The sequence below is a fragment of the Corythoichthys intestinalis genome, chromosome 1 (genome assembly GCF_030265065.1).
Source record: "Corythoichthys intestinalis isolate RoL2023-P3 chromosome 1, ASM3026506v1, whole genome shotgun sequence".
Classification (NCBI taxonomy): Eukaryota; Metazoa; Chordata; class Actinopteri; order Syngnathiformes; family Syngnathidae; genus Corythoichthys; species Corythoichthys intestinalis.
In genome coordinates, this window is record NC_080395.1 from 64649372 (window position 1) to 64672576 (window position 23205).

The window sequence follows — 23205 nt, forward strand, 5'->3', positions numbered from 1 at the left end:
AAATGTGTCCAGACAGATATCAATATGGGCTTGAGTTTAGGTGTTTATTATTTAGTATAAATCACTTACGGGTTCTCCTTTGCCAATTCTTCGGCCAGGGAAATTGCCATAGGATCTCGATCTAAAGCCAGGACAGTAACATCAGAAATGGCTTTAAGTACTGCTTTGGTATGACCACCACCGCCAAATGTCATGTCGAGGACAACCTATGAGACAAAACATAAAAAAATACATTGTGTTCAACAGGATTATACATATACTGTATATAGAAATATATGAGTAATATATTTTCATTTTATGATTTACAGTAGGCTTCATGCAAGCAGTCGACAAGACAAATTTTACAGAGCCAATCAGACATTTAAAGCATTTGTAGTAGCGGTCCTGCTGCTATGCAATGTTCTGCGCTGCTATGCCTATTGGGAGAAATTTACGGTTCAGTGTCTTGAACTTCACACACTACATTATAGTAAAAAAGGTTTATCCTCCACTGTTAAATCCACAATAAGTCTCATTCATGGTTCACACCTTTGAGTAAACAATCGCTAGTAGGCTTTATCAGTGCCCTAAATTTCAAATAAAGAACCTCTGTAATGCAATAAACATTTCTAAAAAAAAAAAAAAAAAAATACATAAATAAAAAAAAACAAAAAGAGATTACAATTGATTTTAGACCTATTTTATGGTGGGATGCTGAAGAATTTAAAACACCCCACTTCCTTTTGGAAATACATTAGAGTGATGTTGGAATTGCCGTAATAGATAAAGACAAACATAAAGATGAATTGATTTGTTTTACCTAATATCAATCAATTTGAATAATTGTAAACTAATCTCTTGACAGTCCTAATGTGTCAGTGTCCAAGAAATGGGAGGAATTTAGATTATTTCCTTATTCTGTAGGCAAGCTAACGATGACTGCGTGGATTTTTTTAAATGACAAAGAGGTTCCCTCCATATATAAGTGGATTTTGGTGAGGGCGCAAACTACTATGAGTGTACAGTAAATCACCAATTTCACAATATGATATTGATTGTTGGACACTAATACAATATTTGCTTATTATTTATGGATTTTTATTTTTAACAAACAAGCTTCACCTTTTCTCGTTAATTAAAAAAAAAAAAAAAGACATTTCCCTTTTCTATTTTGCACTGTTGCCCGGCGCGTTATCACTTGGGGTGCATTCAACGTCTCTAACAACTATAGTGGTATGAAAAAGTATCTGATACTTTTGGAATATCACACATTTCAGCATAAAATTACCATCAAATGTGATCTGATCTTTGTCAAAATCACACAGATGTAAAAACAGTGTCTGCTTTAATTAAACCACCCAAACATTTATAGGTTTTCATATTTTAATGAGGATAGCATGCAAACAATGACAGAAGGGGGAAAAATAAGTAAGTGAACCCTCTGCCTAAGAAGACTTAAAGAGCAATTGTGTGCCCAATCACTGATGAGTAGTTTAAAGCTGCCCTGCCCACTATAAAACACACATCTGGTAAGAATTGTCTTGTTGAGAAGGATTGTCTGATGTGCATCATGGCTTGCTCAAAAGACCTGTCTGAAGACCAGCAATCAAGGATTGTTGATTCGTATAAAGCTAGGAAAGGATCCAAAACCATCTCTAAAAGTCTGGATGTTCATCAATCGAAAGTCAGAGAAGTTGTCTACTAATGGAAGAGTTTGGCACAGTTGCTTTTCTCCCAAGGAGTGGCCAGAATACTCAGAGAGGTAAAAAATAACCCAAGAGTGTCTGCTAAAGACTTACAGAAATCACTGGCAAAGTCCAATATCTCTGTGCACACATCAACTGTATGTAAAACTATGGCCAAGAATGGCGTTCATGGGAGGACTCCACAGAGGAAGCCACTTTTGAGGAAAAAAAAGCAATGTTGCTCGCTTAATGTTCCCAAAAAGAACAAGAAAGCCTGCAAACAGTTTGCTGAAGACATGTCAACAAAGCACATGGATTATTGGAACCATGTACTATGGTTTGATAAGACAGGCGGCTTTCTTGTGTACCGTCTTCAGAAGAGGCTTCCCCCTGGGGTGACAGCCATGCACACCAATTTGATGTAGAGTACAGCGTATGGTCTTCGCACTAACAGGCTGACCCCCCCACCTCTTCAATCTCTGCAGCAATGCTGACAGCACTCCTGTAACGAGTCACATGACATTTTGGAGGGAAAATGACAAGCAATACTCAATTTGGACATTTAGGGATGTGCAGTTTTTCATAGGGGTGTACTCACTTTTGCTGCCAGAGGTTTAGATATTATTGGCTATATTTTGAGGTTTTTTTTGAGGGGGGAAATGAATTAACTCTATTATATAAGCTGCGCACAGACTATCGTACTTTTCATTGTGTCAAAAGTTTCATTTTGTCAGTGTTGTCCAATGAAAAGATATTCTTAAATATCTGCAGAAATGCGAGGGTCATACTGACTTTTGTGATACACTGTATATAGCCTTCTTCGGTTACTTTTTTGCCTTTCCTGCTTGTCATCAGTGTAATTTTGGGCAACCTCAGTGGTCGATGTATTTCAACAAAGAAAAGATGAAATCGTTGATCATTTCTCTTTTGGATTCACACCTTTGCTTAAGTTCTTACAGTATTACAAACATTAAGAGTTAAGGGGGATGCATCATGCTTTTGCAATTTGTATTTCAACTGTCAGAAATATTTTAACAAAAACATTTTGAAATAAAAAAAGAAAAAAAATTAGACCGATAACTTTTAATACCTCAGATAAGCACAATTCCAAAACTGATCTGGAATACAGTAATAAAATCAAAAATGAATACTTGTCTGGATAATTTACAGATAATTTTACATTTCTCACCTGTAATTTATGATATCAGTTACAGGGAATGATAATAAAATAATAACAAAATGCTTTTTTAGCCATTTCTCACAAAAACATTAAAATGTCGATCGATAGTGACGTGGAAGGTGGGCTGTGTGCATGAATGTGTGAGGAAAGAAATGATCAATGGCGGTTGCCTCTCCTTTTTAGCGCACAGCAGCAGACGGGGAGGGGGTGTGGGCTAGTGGGATGAGTCACACGCATAATGAACTTGCCTGTTGTGCTATTCAATACAAAAAAGGGAAAAGGAAAAGCAAAGTAGACTGGCTTTTAGAAAACCAGACGACATATCGTAAAGTGCCCACGAGATAAACTACAGTAGTTTATAACTTAAGTGTGCAGTACTTGTCACAAGAATCCTTGTTGACTTCTTAGGTAAGCTATGGCTGAAAGAAAAACATAACTTCTATCAGTTTTATTACTGCAAGAAAACTAGAGAATTACATGTGGTAATTTTCTATTCCAAATGAATATGTATATATTCACATGGGTGTCATAGTTGCACTGAGGGAAACAGGTTTCACACCTTTTGACCACATTAATGTTTACAAGACCATTTACTTTTGCTTTATCGTGGTCAACCTATCAGATGGGCAGACCAACTCTGGCATTTGTGACATAAACTGACGCCAAACTTCAGGTGAGTCATTCACATCAGTATTTCATTGAGAGGGGCACAACTCAAGCTGCTCCTCTTTGGAAAGACAAATATTGTAAATATACCACAAATTATTTTATTTTCCCTTAAATTGTGATGATATATATATATATATATATATATATATATAAACATCTCAATCAAGCTGATTACTGTATTTTAGGTTGTTATATCTGCCTTTCCCAGCAGAGGGAACAGGAGAGTTAGAGTAATGCGAGTGGTGCAGTGTGAGGCTGCAAGGTGGTATAATGCAGGAAACTTCGGCAGTCACCTCATCAGTCGATAATGTCCCCACCCCCCCAAAAAAAAAAAAAAAAATCATAATAGTCATTTTTTTATGTTCTGACAAAAACAGTACTAATAATTATATGAGGAACTTCAATGGGAAAAGGTACACATTCATAAAAAGTATGGATTACGGAACCCCAGAGGGTTACGGTGGAAACAGAGACCTCATCCCAGGCCGTCATATGCTTGAATTCATTAAGAAAAGCGGAGCAGGAACCTGAGAGACGTACTCACCTAAATCCTACTTGCGACTCCCAAGCCCAGGTAAGTTACAGTGAGGGATCTAAAATGTCATTGAGAGGAGTTTTTACATATCTTGTTACACTAACGGACAGACCATTAGAGAGACGGAGACACAGGTGCAGGATCGCTTTCCTTCGCGCGTCCGTTGCCATGGCAAGAGTGAAGCTAAACAGTTTGCATTTCTTCTTCGGGTTTACAAAGTTTATGGCAAGACAAGCTCGCAGGAACAACCAGTTCTTAACTTAGGAAAAACGGTGGCTTTTTTTTTTTTTTTTTTAAACTGTTCCTATTTGTGCCAATTTAAGTCGCTTAATAAACCAGTAAATAATGAACACAATTGTGGGGACAAATCTCAAACTTAAAGCAAATGCTTTTGTCTAAATCTACGACCGGTTACATTCCATAGAACATGTTCTATGTCATACTGAGTTTACCTTTTTCAACAGTGGCAAATAATATTTATTTGGAAGCAAGCCTTTGTTTGCATTAGGCAGAAGGTGGCATAGGATAACCAAAACTGATGGCTCTTTGAGCAGATAAACTGATACAGGTATGACAGCTTGCTACAATTAGTCTGTCAAACATATGTGGATAGTGAGCAGTGGTGTCTGATTACTTCCGACTTGAAAACTAAACATTCTGCTTGTGTGTCAAAATGGGTTAAAGAGTGAGTGAATGATAGAGGAACATAAACATTGAAAAACCTCTTTCCCAGAAAGCATTCCCAGTGGCAACCTGTATGTTTAGATAATGTTTCTTTTGTCAAAGGAATGCTCAAGAGTGGTAACAAATACAATAATTCCACAGCTTTCAGTAATGTTTGCAGTCTTTTGGCAAAGTTTGACAAGAATACGTATTTGAGCAAGTTATGAAAAAAACTTGTCCATGCATGCATTCACTGCCAGTGACCGCGACTGACATCAATCCATTTGAACTGGGATGGCTGGTAAATAATGGTAAAATTTCAATGCCATTAATGGCAATGGCCACTCCTTTTAAATTGGTTGAGGTTGGCAGTAAATAATCGCCGCAAGCTCTCCCAGTAAAAATTGATTGGATGTCTATCACCGTCAATGGCAGCAAATGAGTTGACAGTTTCAAGAAAATTGAGACGGTTTAGTTTTAGGCAGTGTTTTAGGCAGGACACCTGCCTAAAACTTGTGCACAGTACTGTTTATTTTTATTATATTATGTATATACAGGATATACTGTATGTATATATTTTCCCCAAGTGGAAGCTTCCATGATCCTAATAAATTTAGTAATAAAAAAAAAATATTCAGTACTGTGCAAAAGTTTTAGGCAGGTGTCCTGCCTAAAACATTTGCACAGTACTGTATATTTTATATATATATATATATATATATATTAGGGCTGTCAAAACTATCGCAGTAACGGGCGTTATTTTTTTTAATTAATCACGTTAAAATATTTGACGCAATTAACGCACTCCCCCTGCTCAGACAGATTTAAATAACAGTACAATCAACTGCTTGTTAATTGTGTTTTATGGAGTTTTGCCGCCCTCTGCTGGCGCTTGGGTGCCACTGATTTTATAGGCTTCAGCACCAATGAGCATTGTGTAAGTAATTATTGACATCAACAATGGCGGGCTACTAGTTTATTTTTTTATTGAAAATTTTACAAATTTTATTAAAACGAAAAATTTAAGAGGGGTTTTAATATAAAATTTCTATAACTTGTACTAACATTTTTCTTTTAAGAACTACAAGTCTTTCTATCCATGGATCGCTTTAACAGAATGTTAATAATGTTAATGCCATCTTGTTGATTTATTGTTATAATAAACAAATAGTCCTTATGTACTGTATTTTGAATGTATATATCCATCTTGTGTCTTATCTTTCCATTCCAACAATAATTTACAGAAAAATATGGCATATTTTATAGATGGTTTGAATTGTGATTAATTGCGATTAATTACGATTAATTTTTAAGCTGTAATTAACTCGATTAAAAAATTTTTAAAAAATTTTAATCGTGTGACAGCCCTAATATATATATATATATATATATAATATATATATACATATATATATATATATATACATATACATATATATATACAGTATATATATATTATATATATATATATATTTTTTTTTTTTTACAAATTAATCAATAACTTACCTTTTAGCAAGCATACGCGTCCTTGATTGACTGTCTTGACAATCAGTTGTTTATGTGGTCGGCGACAGAGCCCTTATCCATAGCGTTCATTTGGCAAGACTTCTTTTAAGCTTTAATAAAAGGAACCAAAAAAATTCCACCCCCCTAATCTTTTGGACCTGGTGTCGGAATTACAGGTACCCCACGCACAGCATTAAACTTTTGGGTTTTTGCCATTTTAAAGTTACAAGAAAGATGTCTTAAGTCACGACCACATAGTTTTCCAATGCAACTCTACGGCTAGGTGACAGACTTTTGCAATTTGGGGGCGTGGTTTTGCGATAGGTCCATTATCTTAGTGTTTTTCAACCGGTGTGCTGCGGCACACAAGTGTGCCGTGAAAGATCATCAGGTGTGCCGTGAGAAATTATCCAATGTGGCATTTATATATCTTTTTTCAACGCCGTCGGGAAGGACTAAGTAGAACGTTCTCGGTCGTGTGCAGATGAGCGAGGTATTGCTCGTGTCGCGTTCAAGAACTGCTCGGATTTCTAGCCATCAGCGAGCTTGCTGTCCGCGACAATGTGGACCCCAGCACGTCTATTGCACATCATTTGGTTAGACTCATCATGTGTCGTATACGACCGTCAATCCGTCCCACAAAGTGTTTTATTTCAACACATTGTTGAGGACAACAAGGTGACTAATGGCTAGAATTATGAGCAGTTCTTGAATGCGACACAAGCAGCTATCCAACAGCGCCATGGTGCCAAGCAAGTTTGAACGTCATCTTCAAATGAAACACCCGTCGCTTGAAAACAAGTTGATGGACTATTTTCTTCACCTTCGTGAAAACACAGAAACAGGCAACTTTTTTTTAGAAAAACTACAAAGGTAAATGAGAAATTCCTCAAAGCCAGTTACCTTGTTGCTGAACTTGTTGCTAAATCCAAAAAGTCCCACACTGTGACAGAGCCTGCAAAGCCATTGCCTGCGAGATGCTCAGCCCTGATGCAAGTAAAGACATTGCTCAAGTCCTGTGTCTGATAATTCTGAGCTTGTTCAAGCCTAACTGCTATTAAAAAAAAAAAAAAAGCAGAGAAAGACAGAGCTGTTGAAGAATAAGAACATTGGCTTTGTGTTCATCTAAACAGGCTTAAGTTTCACGCTGAGTAAGTATGCATACTGAGAAATTATTTGGTAATTAAATATACTGTACAGAAAATAATTTAGGAACATATTTAGTTTGTGGTGTGCCGCGAGATTTTTTCCAATGTACTGTAAAAACGTGCCGTGACTCAAGGTTGAAAAACACTGCATTATCTTATGCGATCTGACTGACAATATGGATAAGAAAAATATTGTTTTGTCATAAAAAAAAAAAAGTTACTGCATTTCTTAGCCCCCTTTTGTATAACACACAAAGTTTTTGCATTTATCACCACATTGCTGAAGCTGAGGATTAACAGATCATTTCTACACTGGACCGGTCTCGAACAAAAATCCAGAGTCCAGCCAGTCCGAGACTGAGAGAAAACCAAGACTTTTGTGAGTTGAGACTCAGACTGTCCGAGACCTGTAAAATATGTGCTTGAGATCAAGACCGGTTTTGAGAGTTACTAAAGTAATGTGTAATATTTTATATAATTTTTAGGGCTGTCAAACAATTAAAAATTTTAATCGAGTTAATCACAGCTTAAAAATTAATTAATCGTAATTAATCGCAATTCAAACCATCTCTAAAATATGCCATATTTTTCTGTAAATTATTATTGGAATGGAAATATAAGACACAAGAGGGGCATAAACATTCGACATACTGTACATAAGTACTGTATTTGTTTATTATAACAATAAATCCACAAGATGGCAATAACATTATTAACATTCTTTCTGTTAAAGGGATCCTCAGATACAAAGACTTGTAGTTCTTAAAAGATAAATTTGAGTACAAGTTATAGTAATTTTATATTAAGAAAAAGAATGCTTTGTGCTTCGCCCAAATGCATGGTGAGAAGTTGGGCAACCATGACTTCAGTGGTGGTTGCAAATGGTATACAGTACGTTCTGCGTTGTGTTCAATTAGGCGTGCTAAAAAAAAGATCATCTCCTGCTCCGCCCAAATGCACGATGGGAAGTTGGGCAACTATGACTGTCAGTAGTGGCTGCAAATGGTATACAATATGTTCTGTGTTGTGCTCAATTAAGCGTGTTAAGAAAAATATTGTCTCTTGTTCCGCCCAAATGCATGATGAGAAGCTGGGCAACCATGACTGTTAGTAGCGGATGCCAAAGCTTAACACAATAAAAGCTTCGGTCCAATGAACGCCTGTGTTCGCTCACATTTCTCTGCCTTTTCACTCTAAATGTGCTAAAACGGCATCATTATAAACTGTTTGAGGCAACGCAGGAACGGGTCATTCCGCGCATGTGTTAATTACGTCAAATATTTTAACGTGATGAAATCAAGAAAATTAATTACCGCCCGTTAACTCGTTACATTTGTCAGCCCTAATATTTTTTTAACTAATTGCATCATTAATAAAATAGAAATTACCTTGCTCAGCTTTACCAGTGTCTGTAAACTGTTCAAATTACTAATATAGATCGAATTTAAGTACCATAGTTATAATAGGGGAACAGAATTGTATTCCGAAATTCATTCTGAAATGAAAAGAATATCGAGCAAAAATAAAAAAATATTTTTACCAATATACAAAGTATTATTCAAATGTAGAACACTAAAGAGACAGATGCAACAGAAATGACAAAAGGATAACTTTGATTTAAAGCAAACAAGAAATAAGGTCAAATATGATGCAGAACGTCTTTTCAAAATGATGATGCGCTTCATTGGTGCCAGCTAGGAAGGATTTCTTTTAAGTGTGACATGATTGTCAATACAGTGTGCTAGGGAAACAATACAAACTATATAAAGCTTGAGTGAAGAAAAGAGGGGGCAGACTCATGTAACTGTATTCACAAAATGTAAAGAAGCATCAGGAGAGCTGGCTTCTTCTCCTGAAGGTGAATTTCATGGCACTAAAGGAAGACAAAGGAATAACAGGGCCAAGTCCATTAGGGAGAGCAAAGAGGAGTCAAGCTAAATGAGGGTTTCATGGTGGAAAACATGTTAATAGGAAAAACACATCTAGAGGCATTGAAGATGCATCCAGTAGTTTGAAGACTGAATTTACAATTCAGTCTGAAATGAAAGGATATAGGGGATGAGATGGGGGTGGTTAAGGTGGCTTCGGGGATGGGAGCTTCTTCAGTCTACCATTTTAGTCAAATTTTTACTCATGTTGCCTTAGGCCTTACAGCCATAAACAGTGTATGTTTTAACATTGATAGATATACGGTACAGTATAATACACTTTGAAGCTTCATCAACAGATGAACAAAAATCATTATCCTTAGTCCGTTTTAAATTTCAGTCACAATATCAATCACAAATGTGAATGTGCTTTCTCAAAATAATTATTTTTCTTTTCCTCTGTGCAAATACTGCAGGTAATGGATTTGACACGATTAGAAAGGAGGATAAACCACGCCCCCAAAGAAGAAAACTCCCACCCAGGAAGACTGTTAGAGTTGCATAGGAATGTGCTGTATGGTTGGGGCTTAAAACATCTTTTTTCTAACTTTAAAATTGCAAAAATGGTTAAATGCTGTGCGTGGGGTACCTGTAATTCCGACACCAGGTACCCTGAAAGATTGGAGGAAGAACATTTTTTGTGCCTTTTTCAAAGCTTTTAAGTACATATAACATGAATTAAAATCATATTTTGAGACAATTCATCTATCTACAACAATTTGGCAAAGTGCAGATGACGAGAAATGCATCTTTAAAGAGCATATGACACGAGAAAAAAAGTCTTAAATGGCATTATTATGTGAATTAGAATCATATTTTGAGACGATTCGACTATATACAACAAGTTAGAAAAGCACAGATGACGAAAAATTAGTCTTTTAATCTGCCGGTTAGCCACGCCTACCATTATAGGGCTTTAGCGTCCCCAACAGGTGGATGACGTCAGCGGTAGACTGGGCTCATCGGTTTTACTATTCAGCGCATTGAGGGGGAATTATTCAGAACGAGGAAAACGCGACGAAGAGAGCCGCAAAATGTCATTGTTTCAGTCTCTCTACTCCAATATTTTTATAGGATATTCTTTTTATCCAAGTATTTTTCCCCAATAGCCATATAAATGGCTTGAGAAGGACCAGTCAGCCCGTCGAGGGGGAACTATTCACAACGAGGAAAACGCGACGAAGAAAGCGGCAAAATGTCATTGTTTCTGTCTCTTTACTTCAATATTTTTACAGGATATTCTTTTTATCCAAGTATTTTCCCTAATTGCTAAATAAATGGCATGTTCATGACAAATAACAGTCTTGTGCTGAATGCAATATGAAATAATAAAAATGCATTTATTCAGGACGACATGGCAAAATTACTCCATAATGGTCAAAAATGTTGACTTCACCTTTACTGTCGCACCTCCCGAACGATATTTTATGACACCTAAATCGGACAAATGTCATTTCCCTTCCCCGGCTTCGGAGAATGTAAACAAACCAGAAGCCGTGACAGCTAGCCGACATGCTAACCCGAACCGAGTGATGTTTCAAAGTCTTCGAAGTGGAAAATCACACATAACTATCCTGGATTATTTGACATGACGACCCGGTTGTCAATTGTCTTAGTGGATCGGCAAACCGCCCGGCGGAGAGCAATTTACAGTTCGTTCCCCGGAGGAGGGTGGCTGGATTTGTTGCGCAGCTAACGTGCTGCTGCTAATGACCATTAGGAGAGCTTTTTACATGCCTATCAATGATCAAACGTAAGTAGTCCTTCATTTAAAGGAAGTTTGTAGTGTTTACTTTGTAATCGCTGTATTCGTATTTGACATAATACAAAACAAGATGTTTACTCACTTCCTCGTCAGTCCAATGGTCCCACAGTAAATATCCACGGTGAATGGGAACCTTTTGAAACTCCAAAAAGGCGCATACGCCTCTCCCTCATACAGAATGATTTTTCTGCAGCCATTTGGCTGGCGTGATGCGAAAAATAAACGTATTAATCCGCAAAATTAGCTGAATCCTTCGTCCTCATACACAACAGTACACTGTAGCGTGAAGAGGACGTCTTCTACCGTACACGTCACAGCGCCCTCCTCCTCAATGCAAGACCGAAGCCAGAAGTCACTCATTTTCATGGCGCGGGATTCAAAAAACTAAATAAAAATAGCGATCGCTTCCACACACATCCAAGCGGCCCATATCATTCAGGGGCATAAAATACTGCGCATATTATGAAATAAACATGCTTTTTCGTGTCACAGGCACTTTAAATCTGCCGTTTAGACCCTCTTGTCATTATAGCGCACTGGCTTCTCCATCTTGGTGATGACGTCAGAGAATTAGCGATTCAGCGGATTTAGCGTCAAGCCCAATGGAGGAAAAAACGTATTTTAGCGATTCTGGTTCAAGTCTGGATTTTTCAAACGATATTGTCGATCCAGAGGAAGTATATGACATAGAGCCATATACTATGTTTGAGTCGTATTTTGGAGGAGGAGGAAGATTCAGAACAAACACGAGGCTGATGACTAGAGCAGACTGCATGAGCAACACAAAATCTTTCATTTTTATCTCTCTACTCCAATATTTTTACAGGATATTCTTTGTATTAAAGTATTTTTACCCGATTGCTACAGTATATAAATTGTATGGTCATGACAACAGTATTGTGCTAAATGGAATATGAAATATAAAAAATACAATTATTCAGCACAACAGGGCTAAATTACTGCATAATGGTTAAAACTGCCGGCATCTTAAACCTCCCGAACGGTATTTAATGCCACCGGAGTTAGTCCAGCTCTTGTCATTTCCCTGCGTGGACCAGGAGACGGAGGAAAGAGCGTAAACAAAAGAGGACGGTGAGAGCTAGGCCACATGCTACCCGAACAGAGAGGCTCTTCCAATTCTCTTCTCGCCTTTCGAACACGAAAAATCACACAAAACTAACCGGACTCATGTCTCACACGGCGGCGGTGATTGCCTTCACCGATCGGCCAGCCCTTGGCGACGAGCAAGTTTCGGCTCGTCATTCCCCTGCTGCGGCCCTGGCAGGCAGTCGCACCAGACGCCCCCTGAGATTGCCCTGGGTCCGGCGGGACGCGACTGCTCGTCGCCGGGTACGCAGCAGGGGAACGAACGCCGAAAATGGCGCATTCTCAGTGGACAAACCGGCCGACGTCGGAGTGCTCTTTAGGCAGGCACGCGAAGAGGGCCGAAGGGGGTGGAAGTCTCAACACAATCGAGAACCGAGACGAGAGCGTAGACGTATAACAATGCTTGTCAAAAAATTAAGAAATTAATAGATAAATAACGGGCTGCACGGTGGCTGAGTGGTTAGCACGTCTGCCTCACAGTTCTAAGATCAAGGGTTCAATCACGGGCTTCGGCCTTCCTGTGTGGAGTTTGCATGTTCTCCCCGTGCCTGCGTGGGTTTTCTCCGGGAACTCCGGTTTCCTCCCACATCCCAAAAACATGCATGGTAGGCTGATTGAACACTCTAAATTGTCCGTAGGTATGAGTGTGTGCGTGAATGGTTGTATGTCTCCTTGTGCCCTGCGATTGGCTGGCAACCAGTTCAGGGTGTACCCTGCCTACTGCCCGGAGGCTCCAGCACCTCCGCGACCCTCGTGAGGAAAAGCGGCATGGAAAATGAATGAATGAATGATAAATAAATAACTCGAACCAATGGTGTCCATGCATTTTTTTTCTTTTGCTTCAAAAGGCACAAAAACGCAAAAAAAAAATATATATATTTAAATTAAAAATATTTTAAAAACAGAAAATTACAGCCGCCTTTCCGCCATGCTTTCTGTTTTGAATGTTTACTCGCAGTGACTGTGCACGTGATGTGTGCGAGTGCTGAAGTCATCGGAGTGAGAGCGTTCCATTCATATATTTGTGGAGCAATCCTCGCAAACGAATCCTTCTGCTTTAAAAGCCGTAATCAAAAGTTTGTGTCTTTGCCTTCTGTTTTAGCCGTCACCATGTTAAGTCGATGCCATTCCTTAACACAATTGTTGCGTCTTGGTGTCGCATAATCACCATGAAAACGGCCCATTAGCCTGATCGGCACTTTCTTGGATCTATTGGTTGTACGTTTGTCATGCCAGGATGAAGTAAAGCAGTTCGTTAAAGCCAGTTGTGAATGATTAGATAAATGTGTAGGCACAGCAACGGTGTAAGTTTGGTCTAAACATTGGTAGGGACACTAACCTGCATGTATACTTTTTGCTGGGGCCGGGACATTAATAAGACCAAACAGATTGAGTGAACGGAGGTCAGGGCTACATTTCTCACCAATATGAACCTAATTTATTGATAGGCTAAATGGTCAAGGCAAAATAAATCTGTATTGACTTGTATCAATTTTCACGTGTATTGGTTCAGGTGATACACACTTCGATTCAAACCTTTGTTTTCACTAAAGAAACATTTTTGAAAACTTCCAGAATAAATTTCTGCATTATATTAACAAATTTAAATTGCAATATTTGAACTACAGCCAGTGTTCTGCAATTCCTTCCTATGCGGTGAGACGTCCGACACAGTGCTCAGTTTGTCCAACAAATAAAGCATGAAAAAATAATTTATATGTTGTATATTTGACAAAATAATCGCGTTTCCAAAGTTCAAGCCTGAAAAGGGACGAACCCGGAAGTGATACGTCACACCGATGGCAGCGCTCCATACGGCCGCCATACAAAGCCCTTCAAACAATGATTCAAACAGCGATATAAGCGATAGATCGAGCGCAAGGGAGGAGATCCAAGTTTTTGAAGAGTTGGAGGAAGAATAGGAGGTTGGAATTTTATGTTGGACCTAACATGTATTAGCCAGACGCTAATCAGGATGCAAACAATGTGCCTAGACTACGTGACATGGAATGGAGACAAGACCCATCGAGATTACAAGATTGGTAAGATATAGGCTGTTATTATTTTCATGATTTGAAGATGCGGGCATTCGCACATAATTTTATGTTTTTGTCTATCTGATGACATTGTTTAAAAAAAAAAAAAAATCAGACTTCATGTTCATTTTGGCAGATCCGGCACATCTCATGCATATAAAATAATAATATAAAAACGTTGGGGGGAAAGAAGGAGATGAGTCGTTGATGGCTTTCTCCACTTTATTGTGGCAACAATAAGAAAACAAAATAATAGCGGACCGCCGCCACATTCGACCGCAAAGTTTTGGTTTTCGCTCATCTCCCCCTCGCCTCCTACTACTCACAGCTCTCCAGTAGTAGCGTCTCTTAAACGGATCGTGCATAGTGTCTTGTTATGAGCTTTTTGTTGACGAAGGTATCGAACACACGACGTGCTGACAACTTTGTTTCTTTATGAACACATGGAGCTAACAGTACGAACATAGCTTGGGGCTCTCGGCAGGCTGTGAGGAGCGATAGATAGAGCCTGTGCCTCTCTATCACACTCCCGCGTCAGGTGACCAAAACAAGAGTAACGTTGCGTGCACTTCAGGGTGCCTCGACAAACATTATATCAGAATATACACGCAGTTAGGACATTACAGTATAAAATAAAATGATAATATGCATAAATTCATTTACACAAATTGCATGTAGTTTATGAAAATTAACGTCATATGAAAGAGTCGGAGATTTGTTGGTGCACTGAGAAGCTAGACCAACAAATCACACTCCTGACATTAAAAAAAAAAAAAAAAAAAAACTTGAAATTTGCGGCATCTTGGGCGCAAGCAGCCGGGATCAAACGGTATTTCAACATGCCAGAAAGACTGTTGCATTTACTGTCTTTTTTCAAAAAGAAGGAAGATGGTTCAAAACAAGTCAGAAAAGCACATAGAAAAGAAAGAAAAAAAGGGAAGTCCCACAGCATGGCAAGTGGGCATTTGTGTTTTGTTTTCAGCACCATTTTCTGCATAATGTAATGTCCGTAACTGTGTGAGGGCCCGTGAAGGGGCCATCGGACAGCAGAGTGGTGACCTAGCGGGAAGTGAGGAGAAGAGTGCAGCGTGAGAGCGAAGTTGGCGGTCGCATGTTGCAGCAGTCCGCTGTTTTTTTTCTTATTTGTTATTTAACTGTTGCCACAATAAAGTGAAGGAAGCCATCATTCACTCCTCTCCTTTCTGTTTCCCTATTCGGGCTATTACAATATGTTCCGGGACCTGTCCACGTGCCGTCATCCCTGCGCTGTCATATGTACTTTGCGTTCCGGCACCTTATGATTTACAAATTAAGCACTGTTCCACAACAGTATGCAGCTCTGTCTTGACAAAGTCATCAGTCATCTATCCAAAAATCACAATTACTTTTTTGCAAATCCTTGATCATAAGCAGACCGGTTGAGGAAGCAGGCATCTTCGAAGTCTTTGTAGCAGAGAACACGACTCGATGATAGCGTGAAATTCATTCGCTTAGTGCGAACTAAAGATGTCCATTTACGTGCCCTGCTATCCTTCAGCCACTCATACAATTTTTCTTTAGATTGAGAACAATACATCGCCACACACCGCCATGGCATCTTACCGAGAAGCAATGCAACAATACTGTGTGTATGGCGGACTTCCCTCGAAGTTCTCGGTCTGACGTCATTTCCGAAGATTTCCGAAGATTGTCGAAGAAAAGCATTTTCGTTGTCAAGGGCTTTGCAATGGGTTAAACTAAGAATCTGGAAGGGTTGCGTTTAAAAAAATAACGAAAATATGCTTATAATTGTTTAGCCATTGATGTTATTCAAAAACATGGTTGGCCAACCTTACTCCACATTTGGTCTTTAATTAGACAGGAGTTGACGTAATGGTTTGTTTTTAAAGTGTTTGCATTTCTTTTAAATGATTTGGGTGGAGACACTTCCCTTTAGTGGCAACAGTAAATATGACGTGACTTTTAACAGGGCTCAATCCAGCTGCTCCCTGTTAAGACCAACATAAGCTAGGTTTTTGTTTGAGCTAATGTTTTTTATGCATTCGTAATTTAGCTTTTAAGTTGTAATTTAGCTTATAGTCAAACATAGAATCGAATTTAGTTTGAACAATTTTTTTGCATTGTAAAAAATGGCATTTTATAGCACTTAAGCTTGTGGACTTTTACTATGCCAATTGTTCTCTTGTACTTACATCCTCATTTTTTTTAATATACCGTTTGAGGCTAAGCTCAGGTATTTTATTTTTTAAATGAAAGTTTCTGTATTCGCATTTAATGCTTCTTTGAAAGTGCAATCTTAACAAGCCTTTGTTTTACATCTCCTAAAATTTATTCTGCAACAAATTAAATGTTCCTAAACCGATTACTTGATTATTCAAACAAACTAGTTGATAGATTAATAGACTGCTAAAATAACCGACAGCTGCAGCCCTATCAGAAATCAAAACAGTCCATGTAATACAGGGCAAGGTTCACCGGTAGTTTTCATCATGGCCCCTCAACGGTGCAGTTAAATAGCACCCACCACATACAGAAACTCCTTTAATTGCCTGACTGTTTACAATTTTTCCCTGCAGTCAGCAGCAATGCTTAAAAAACTAGTGGAACATTTATACTTATTTAAATTATTTCATTTAATGCAGTGTCCTGCAATTTATCGTTTTTTTTTTTTTTTTTTTTTTTTTGAATTTTCTGCTGCATGCTGTATGCCTGCTTTTTGAGTAAAGACACTGCTTTAAGACAGTTTAATGTATGCCAGGAGACACGATAGAAACAATGACAAGGAAAAAAGGAAACTACCATTAGTGGTTAGGGTGAATAGTGTCATGTAATGTCAAGCAGACATGCTCTTCCCTACCAAATTAGTCAGGAAAGAGTAAGCAATGAGTGGGAGCACTTGAGCTGAGAAAAACAGCACATACAGGGTGAGGCTGGTAATACAGACTGTGTTTGGTAACACAGATAAGGTCAATGCCTCACACTTGTTTAAGCTTTTTATAATACCTCTTCAGGATTGATCTTTTATGTAAAACAATACGCGATGTTGAGGAAATTAGTGTGCATTTTTTTACAGTTAGTGTATCAATACTTTGCAGAAAAACAGCATGTTAGAAATCAAGGTCAAAGCAGATTCAAGGCATTATACAAAAGCTAATCGTACTTCACTTGAGAACGTGAAATGTTCAATCATCAAATCCACAATCAGAGGCTCAATAACAAAAAATTAATTTGATCAAACTTTGAAGCCTTGCCTCACCAAAATTATTTCAGCAAAAAGGTTTTAGATTGTAGGATTAATCATCAAATACAGTATTTTCTTTCAAGAGCTCAATTTATTGCTGTCCCTTAAAGGAATTTGTAAGACGTTAAATCCAAGAATTAACCTAAGATATTCAACGTCAGGAATGGATACTTGAATTCCTTCATTGCATTCTGAAATAGAATACTGTGTATGTCCATCTACTTCCCTGTCACTGTCTGAAAAAGAGGTTCGCGAATATTCTTTTAACTTTCCACTTATTGTAATGCACCAGGTGTATTTGCAATGTGTTATCATTGTGTATTTCGATTACATCAGGTTTAAATTTAAAGGATTCACAAATAAAATTGTCTTATTCAGATTGTCAAATCAAGTATTTTCTTTGAATATAGACCACTAAATATTTTCACAGGGCTTCACAGGCCCACACATTTGGTCTGTCAAGATACGTATCTGAAGAGGGCAAAGGAGCACTTAACCATGGGGAGTAAATGCTGCACAAATCTGAAATAATTTTGATCAGTGACACATGATAAACATCTAGTAATTAAAAAGAACTATCCCTGATCATCTTCCCAAATTTACTAGAAAGTTTCAAATTACGCAGGTGGACGTCACACAAACACCAGTTCAGCATGTGTTGCAGTAATGAGTCATCCCAATCCAACTATCCACAGGGTATGTATCTGATTAGCATGCCCACGCTCATACAGAGAATAACTGTAAATATTGCTGATGGACCAAAAGTAATACAATCATTTCGACACTTTCCATGATTGCCACAACACTTGTTAGAGATTATCGATATTGGATACATGCAGTTCAGAATAGTAGTTTGAGTGACTGCTATGATAGCAATATTCAGATATGGCTCAACAGAGGTCTTCTGTCTTCCATGCACAATTTAATGTCGTGTGACACAAATACGGTTACACACACAATAAAACCATTGTCACATGTAACATACGATCTCTTCTGAAATAATTAGTTTGATTTGAACTATATTTGGTCCAGAAGCACCTTCCAACAGAATACACCAAGAACACTACTAAGGTCAGCCATTTAACAAAGTTTTGGGGTCAGGGTGAAAAAAATGTTTCTTCGTTCATTTGAAATTGGTTTAGGTCTGCAGCATCAGACAATGAGAAGAAAAAGAGCCCACTATCAAGCATGTTCAAAGGCTCTTAAAACCACAGGAAGTCGCACAGCCATCATCATGAACATCCAAAAATGGAGGTAGGCAATAGTTGAGGGAATGTTGCCGTGTAAGTGACATCTCAAAAAATGTCTGCTGAAAAAAAAATCAAAATAGCCAAATCAAAATAGAAATAAGGTTCAATGGTCACGTACGTTAAAAACCGAAGGAATTTGGCTCCAATAGATTTAGCAATTCTTGCCATGATACTATCAAACAACAAATGATTTAGGTTTAGTATTTGATGCACTTTGTAATGAAATGAAATTATACTACCTTATACTTATTAGATTTCTTAATAAAGTGTGATGAATTTCATTTTCTAAACATAGGGTTTACGGCACCTTAAAATTAATTTGCTTCGAGCAAAAGTGCTCAACTTATTGGTTGAGTGAGTAGTCTGTATAAAAATGACAAAACATACATTTTTATAATTTTTTTCTTAATATGTAAATAAAGCAATGGTCATAATTTCATTGAATAATGAAACTCTGAAATAAGATGCATTGACAAGGATACAACAAGAACCCTAATGCATGGTTACTCAGTCATAAAAAAAGGATTTATTGAGGAGTCCAAAGCATTCTTAAAGTGTCAAAAAATTCACAGCAATGGCTGGAAGGCAAAAAAACTAACTGGAACAAACGAAGCAACAAAAAGACATTGGCTCCAACATGAATCAAGGCAAAGCTTACATAAAAGAGGGTGGCTCAGGACATGGCACGAATCAAGACGAACTGACAAGTCACAAGGACAGACGCAGACTATTTATACACAGAGGAAGGGTCACAGGTGGAAACAATCAGCATGATGAGGAATCAAAAGGGCAGGAAGTAAAGCTCAAACAAGGAGGAAAGGTTACTACCAAAATAAAAGCAGACAAACCTACATGAAATGGTGGATAATGAAAATGAAACCCTAACAAGATCGATGGGACATGACAGCGTTGTGGTTATTGTGCACGATGTTGACAATGGTTAAGGAAACGTGATATTAATTTAAAAAACAATAAAAAGTACATAGCATGGGGGAAGAAGGATTTCCTCAGCCTGTGAGTGAACCAGGGGAGTAACAGGAGCCTGTCACTGAATCTACTTCTCTGGAGATGGTGCTGTGCAGTGAATGCCGTGTCTGTGACGGACAGCAGCTTTTTCAGTGACCTCCTTCCTTCCACTGATGTCAGGCTACAAAACTCATACCTCAGTCTACCTACCTTCTCAGTATAAAGTGAAAAAGATCTGTTATTGTGATGCAAACCCTTACCCAGCATACACAAGGGCATAACGTGCACTACTTGTCCCCAACCTTTTTTGCACGACGGACCAGTGTGATGTGGGCCCTTTTTCCACAAACCGGCAATGTGTGGCAGAAAATTACAGTAAATACCGTATATTATAACACGACAGGGCTAAAAAAAAAAAGATGAAGTCCAAGGAAAATGTAACTTGCCATATGCTGAATCAACTTATTTAACAGCAGCCGCTCCTAAAATTTAACGGCAAATATCCTTGGTCGCAGGCATAATGAGTTCTCCAATCGTGAAAAGTTTCTTGGCTTTAGCAATACAGTTCACCACACGGTCTGATGCTCTAAGTGCATTTGCTTTTGTTGCCTTGCTTGCTAGCTTTTAGCCACATATTACACAGACGGGACCTGGTTGTAGGCTACTCTTCTGGCTCAGCAAGTGGCCTTTTCCCTGTAAAAAAGCTGTCCAAACGTCGCCGCCAGCAGCACACAGCCAACAGCAGCTCATGCTACTGTTTACACTGACTGACACTGGGCTGCTATAGGTGTGCAAACACCCCAGTAATTGTTGTCAATAGAGTAGACAGGCATATTGATGTGTCACGAGGCCCAGGCCAGATTGCGGTTGTTAACAAATTATGGTCTAAGGCCCGGTGGTTGGGGATTACTGATGTACACAACCACGGATTGCCAAATCATCTTCAGCATCTTTTTGGAGATGATGATGGAAGTCAATCATCCGAGTTTGGAGTCTGTTGTTTCCTGCAAAAGAGGGTTAGGTGTAGTTTTGGCTGGGCAAATCAAAGGACCGTCTCTAAGGTGCTAGTCACATGATCCGTTCTAAAAATAATTTTGGCCCAATATGAAATACTTTGTAAGATTGTTGTTCATTTCATTCATTTTTGTTGTTTTATTGCTTTACAACTTTTATGGCCATTTTACCAGCTAGGTCTTTTTTAAAAAATCCTATATATAGGAAAGTTAATTACATGCTAGAGGTGTGCATCGGTACTGCGCTCACGATTCGATTCGATTACGATTCGGAGGGCCACGATTCGATTCAATTCGATTCGATTCGATTCAGAGGGTCACGATTCGATTCGGCAATGCATCAGGATGCCTTAAAGTGATCCTCTAGTTTTAAGACAAGTAATTCTTAAAAGATACATCTTAGTATGAGTTATAATAATTTGACATTAAATCCCTCTTAATGTTTTCATTTTAATAAAATTTGTAAAATTATTTTAACTGATTGTTCGCCATGGTTGTTGACGTCGCAGTACGGTGACATCACAAGTCCCGCTGCCGGACTTCAGCGTGTCATTCATTAGCAACATGTCTTCGGTTCGTTCCTTCCAATTTGAACCAGAGCGGAAAAGTGAAGCGGTAAAACACGACGCAATCAGAAAGAATGGCATAGTTTATTATTTATCACGAGGCGCAACCCTGCTGCGTCAATCGAACAAGGTAAGATTGGACAGACTGGAAGTCGCTCGTGTAAACATACAGTGGATCTGGTCGATTTTCAAAATAATATGCAATTAATTATATTAATTTCTGTGTGGTGCTTACATTTCAGAAAATTCATCAATAAAGCATTTTAAAACCTTTCATTAGGCAAATTATATTGTTCTCTTGAAATACCCACTACTCTCGAGCAATCTTACAATCCTCCCGTGATTCGATAGAGGGGGTGAGCGTCAGTAGTGCATAGACACTCCAGCAACGCAGATATGTCACAGCCTTGCCTGGTGTATAAAGCAGGGGTGAGCGAAGGCTATCGAACTCTCTCGCAAAACAGCTCTAAGGGGACTTTTACATTAGACCAAGAGGACCATGTTACTGTTGGAAAGCTATTTCACAACAACATTTGCAAATATCTTGTTGAAAGACTGATTATTCAAACTCTGCCAATCCAACTTTCTGAGTATCATCACGTGGACGAAAGAAAGGCCCAATCATTGATTGGACAAATTTAGAAGAGGAAATATTTCCCTCCTGGGAGATGAGGGAGCATTGAGCGTCACAGCACCCCACGTCAATTATTATATATATTATAATTAATAATTAATTATTGCAATGTTCATTAAAAGTGTCCAAGATACATGCGTCAATAAATGAGCAGCTCGTCATCACAGCTCTTTCATGTCAGGCGAGGCAGCTGGTTCTAACATGTTGGATGCAGAGTAGGCTGAGAGCCCAATGCGCTCACCAAAACAGCCAAATATGGCTCACAAGCCATATGTTACCAACCCCTGCTCTAAGAGGAAGCATATTTTTATTATCTGTCAATAAAGTGTCTCTATCCTTTCTTGGAAAGCATAAGTTAATGCTGAGAGACAAAAAAAAAAAACTTGGTTTAGGGAGAAATAAAGCAAGAAATAAAGCATGTACTTTCACAGGACTAACAAAAACAACACAAAAATAGAAATGTGAGCAGCTTAAGCTTCAGGTGCGGGTTGGATATTTACTTGACCTTAGAATGTCAAAGAGAGCAAATACTTTCTTAAGAGGAGCCCTGTTGTATTTGTATTTTGTTTGATGAAATTCGGCTTAAAATAGTTCATAATTTATTTTGTTTTTATCTTGAACTTTAGAAACATTTCACATATTTTATATTATATTCACCAGTAAAACTCAATTATCAAAATTTGAAGAAAAAAGTACAAATAAAAAAACTAAGCTAGAACAATGTGTCTAGTCAGTAAGGCTGACCGCAATCCTTCAATGACATGTTCTACTCACAACAGTAACTTCTCTAACCACTGATAACCTCAGACTAAATTTGTAACTTTAACAGATGAACACCTGAAGATCTGTCAATCAGCCTCTGCATCCCTGGCTGGAGTGTTTAATTTCAAGGATCAATTATTTAGTTGCCTTTTCTTTCACTAATTAGAGCATTCAAAAAGCAGTTTGAAAAACAAAAACATTCACAAGATGTATGTTTTTCCAACTCAATAAAGAAAATATAAATGTGGTTGTTTTACTTCTCTATTTCTGCGCTGTGTCAATAATGTGTTAATTGACAATACTGTTAAGGAAAGCTGCAACGATTATCAGTAATTTATATTAATGATAATTGAATGTGGGAATTCTACACAGCAATCTGATTCCATAAATGCAAAGGCAAGTCATATTGATCATGTCATACATTGTCTTGTTGTCAATCATTTAAAGTTAGAGGGAAAATTATGTAAACCCTACGGAATTTCTTACATTTTTTGCAGTGGTTGACACACTTTGGCAGCAGTTCCCTCACCAAAAATTTCCTGGAGTTGCGGATAAAAGACCAACAATGATCA

The 23205-nt window shown here is 38.2% G+C and overlaps 1 protein-coding gene across 3 annotated transcripts in view; it reads right to left on the reverse strand.

Moving 5' to 3' along the window:
• mettl15 (methyltransferase 15, mitochondrial 12S rRNA N4-cytidine) overlaps nucleotides 1-23205 on the reverse strand; it is an 83315-nt gene that overhangs the window by 35972 nt on the left and 24138 nt on the right. For all 3 annotated transcript variants that reach the window (XM_057847706.1, XM_057847723.1, XM_057847716.1), the window contains one exon: nucleotides 70-206. In XM_057847706.1, coding sequence (XP_057703689.1) covers nucleotides 70-206 — 137 coding nt within the window. The remainder of the gene's footprint in view (nucleotides 1-69; nucleotides 207-23205) is intronic.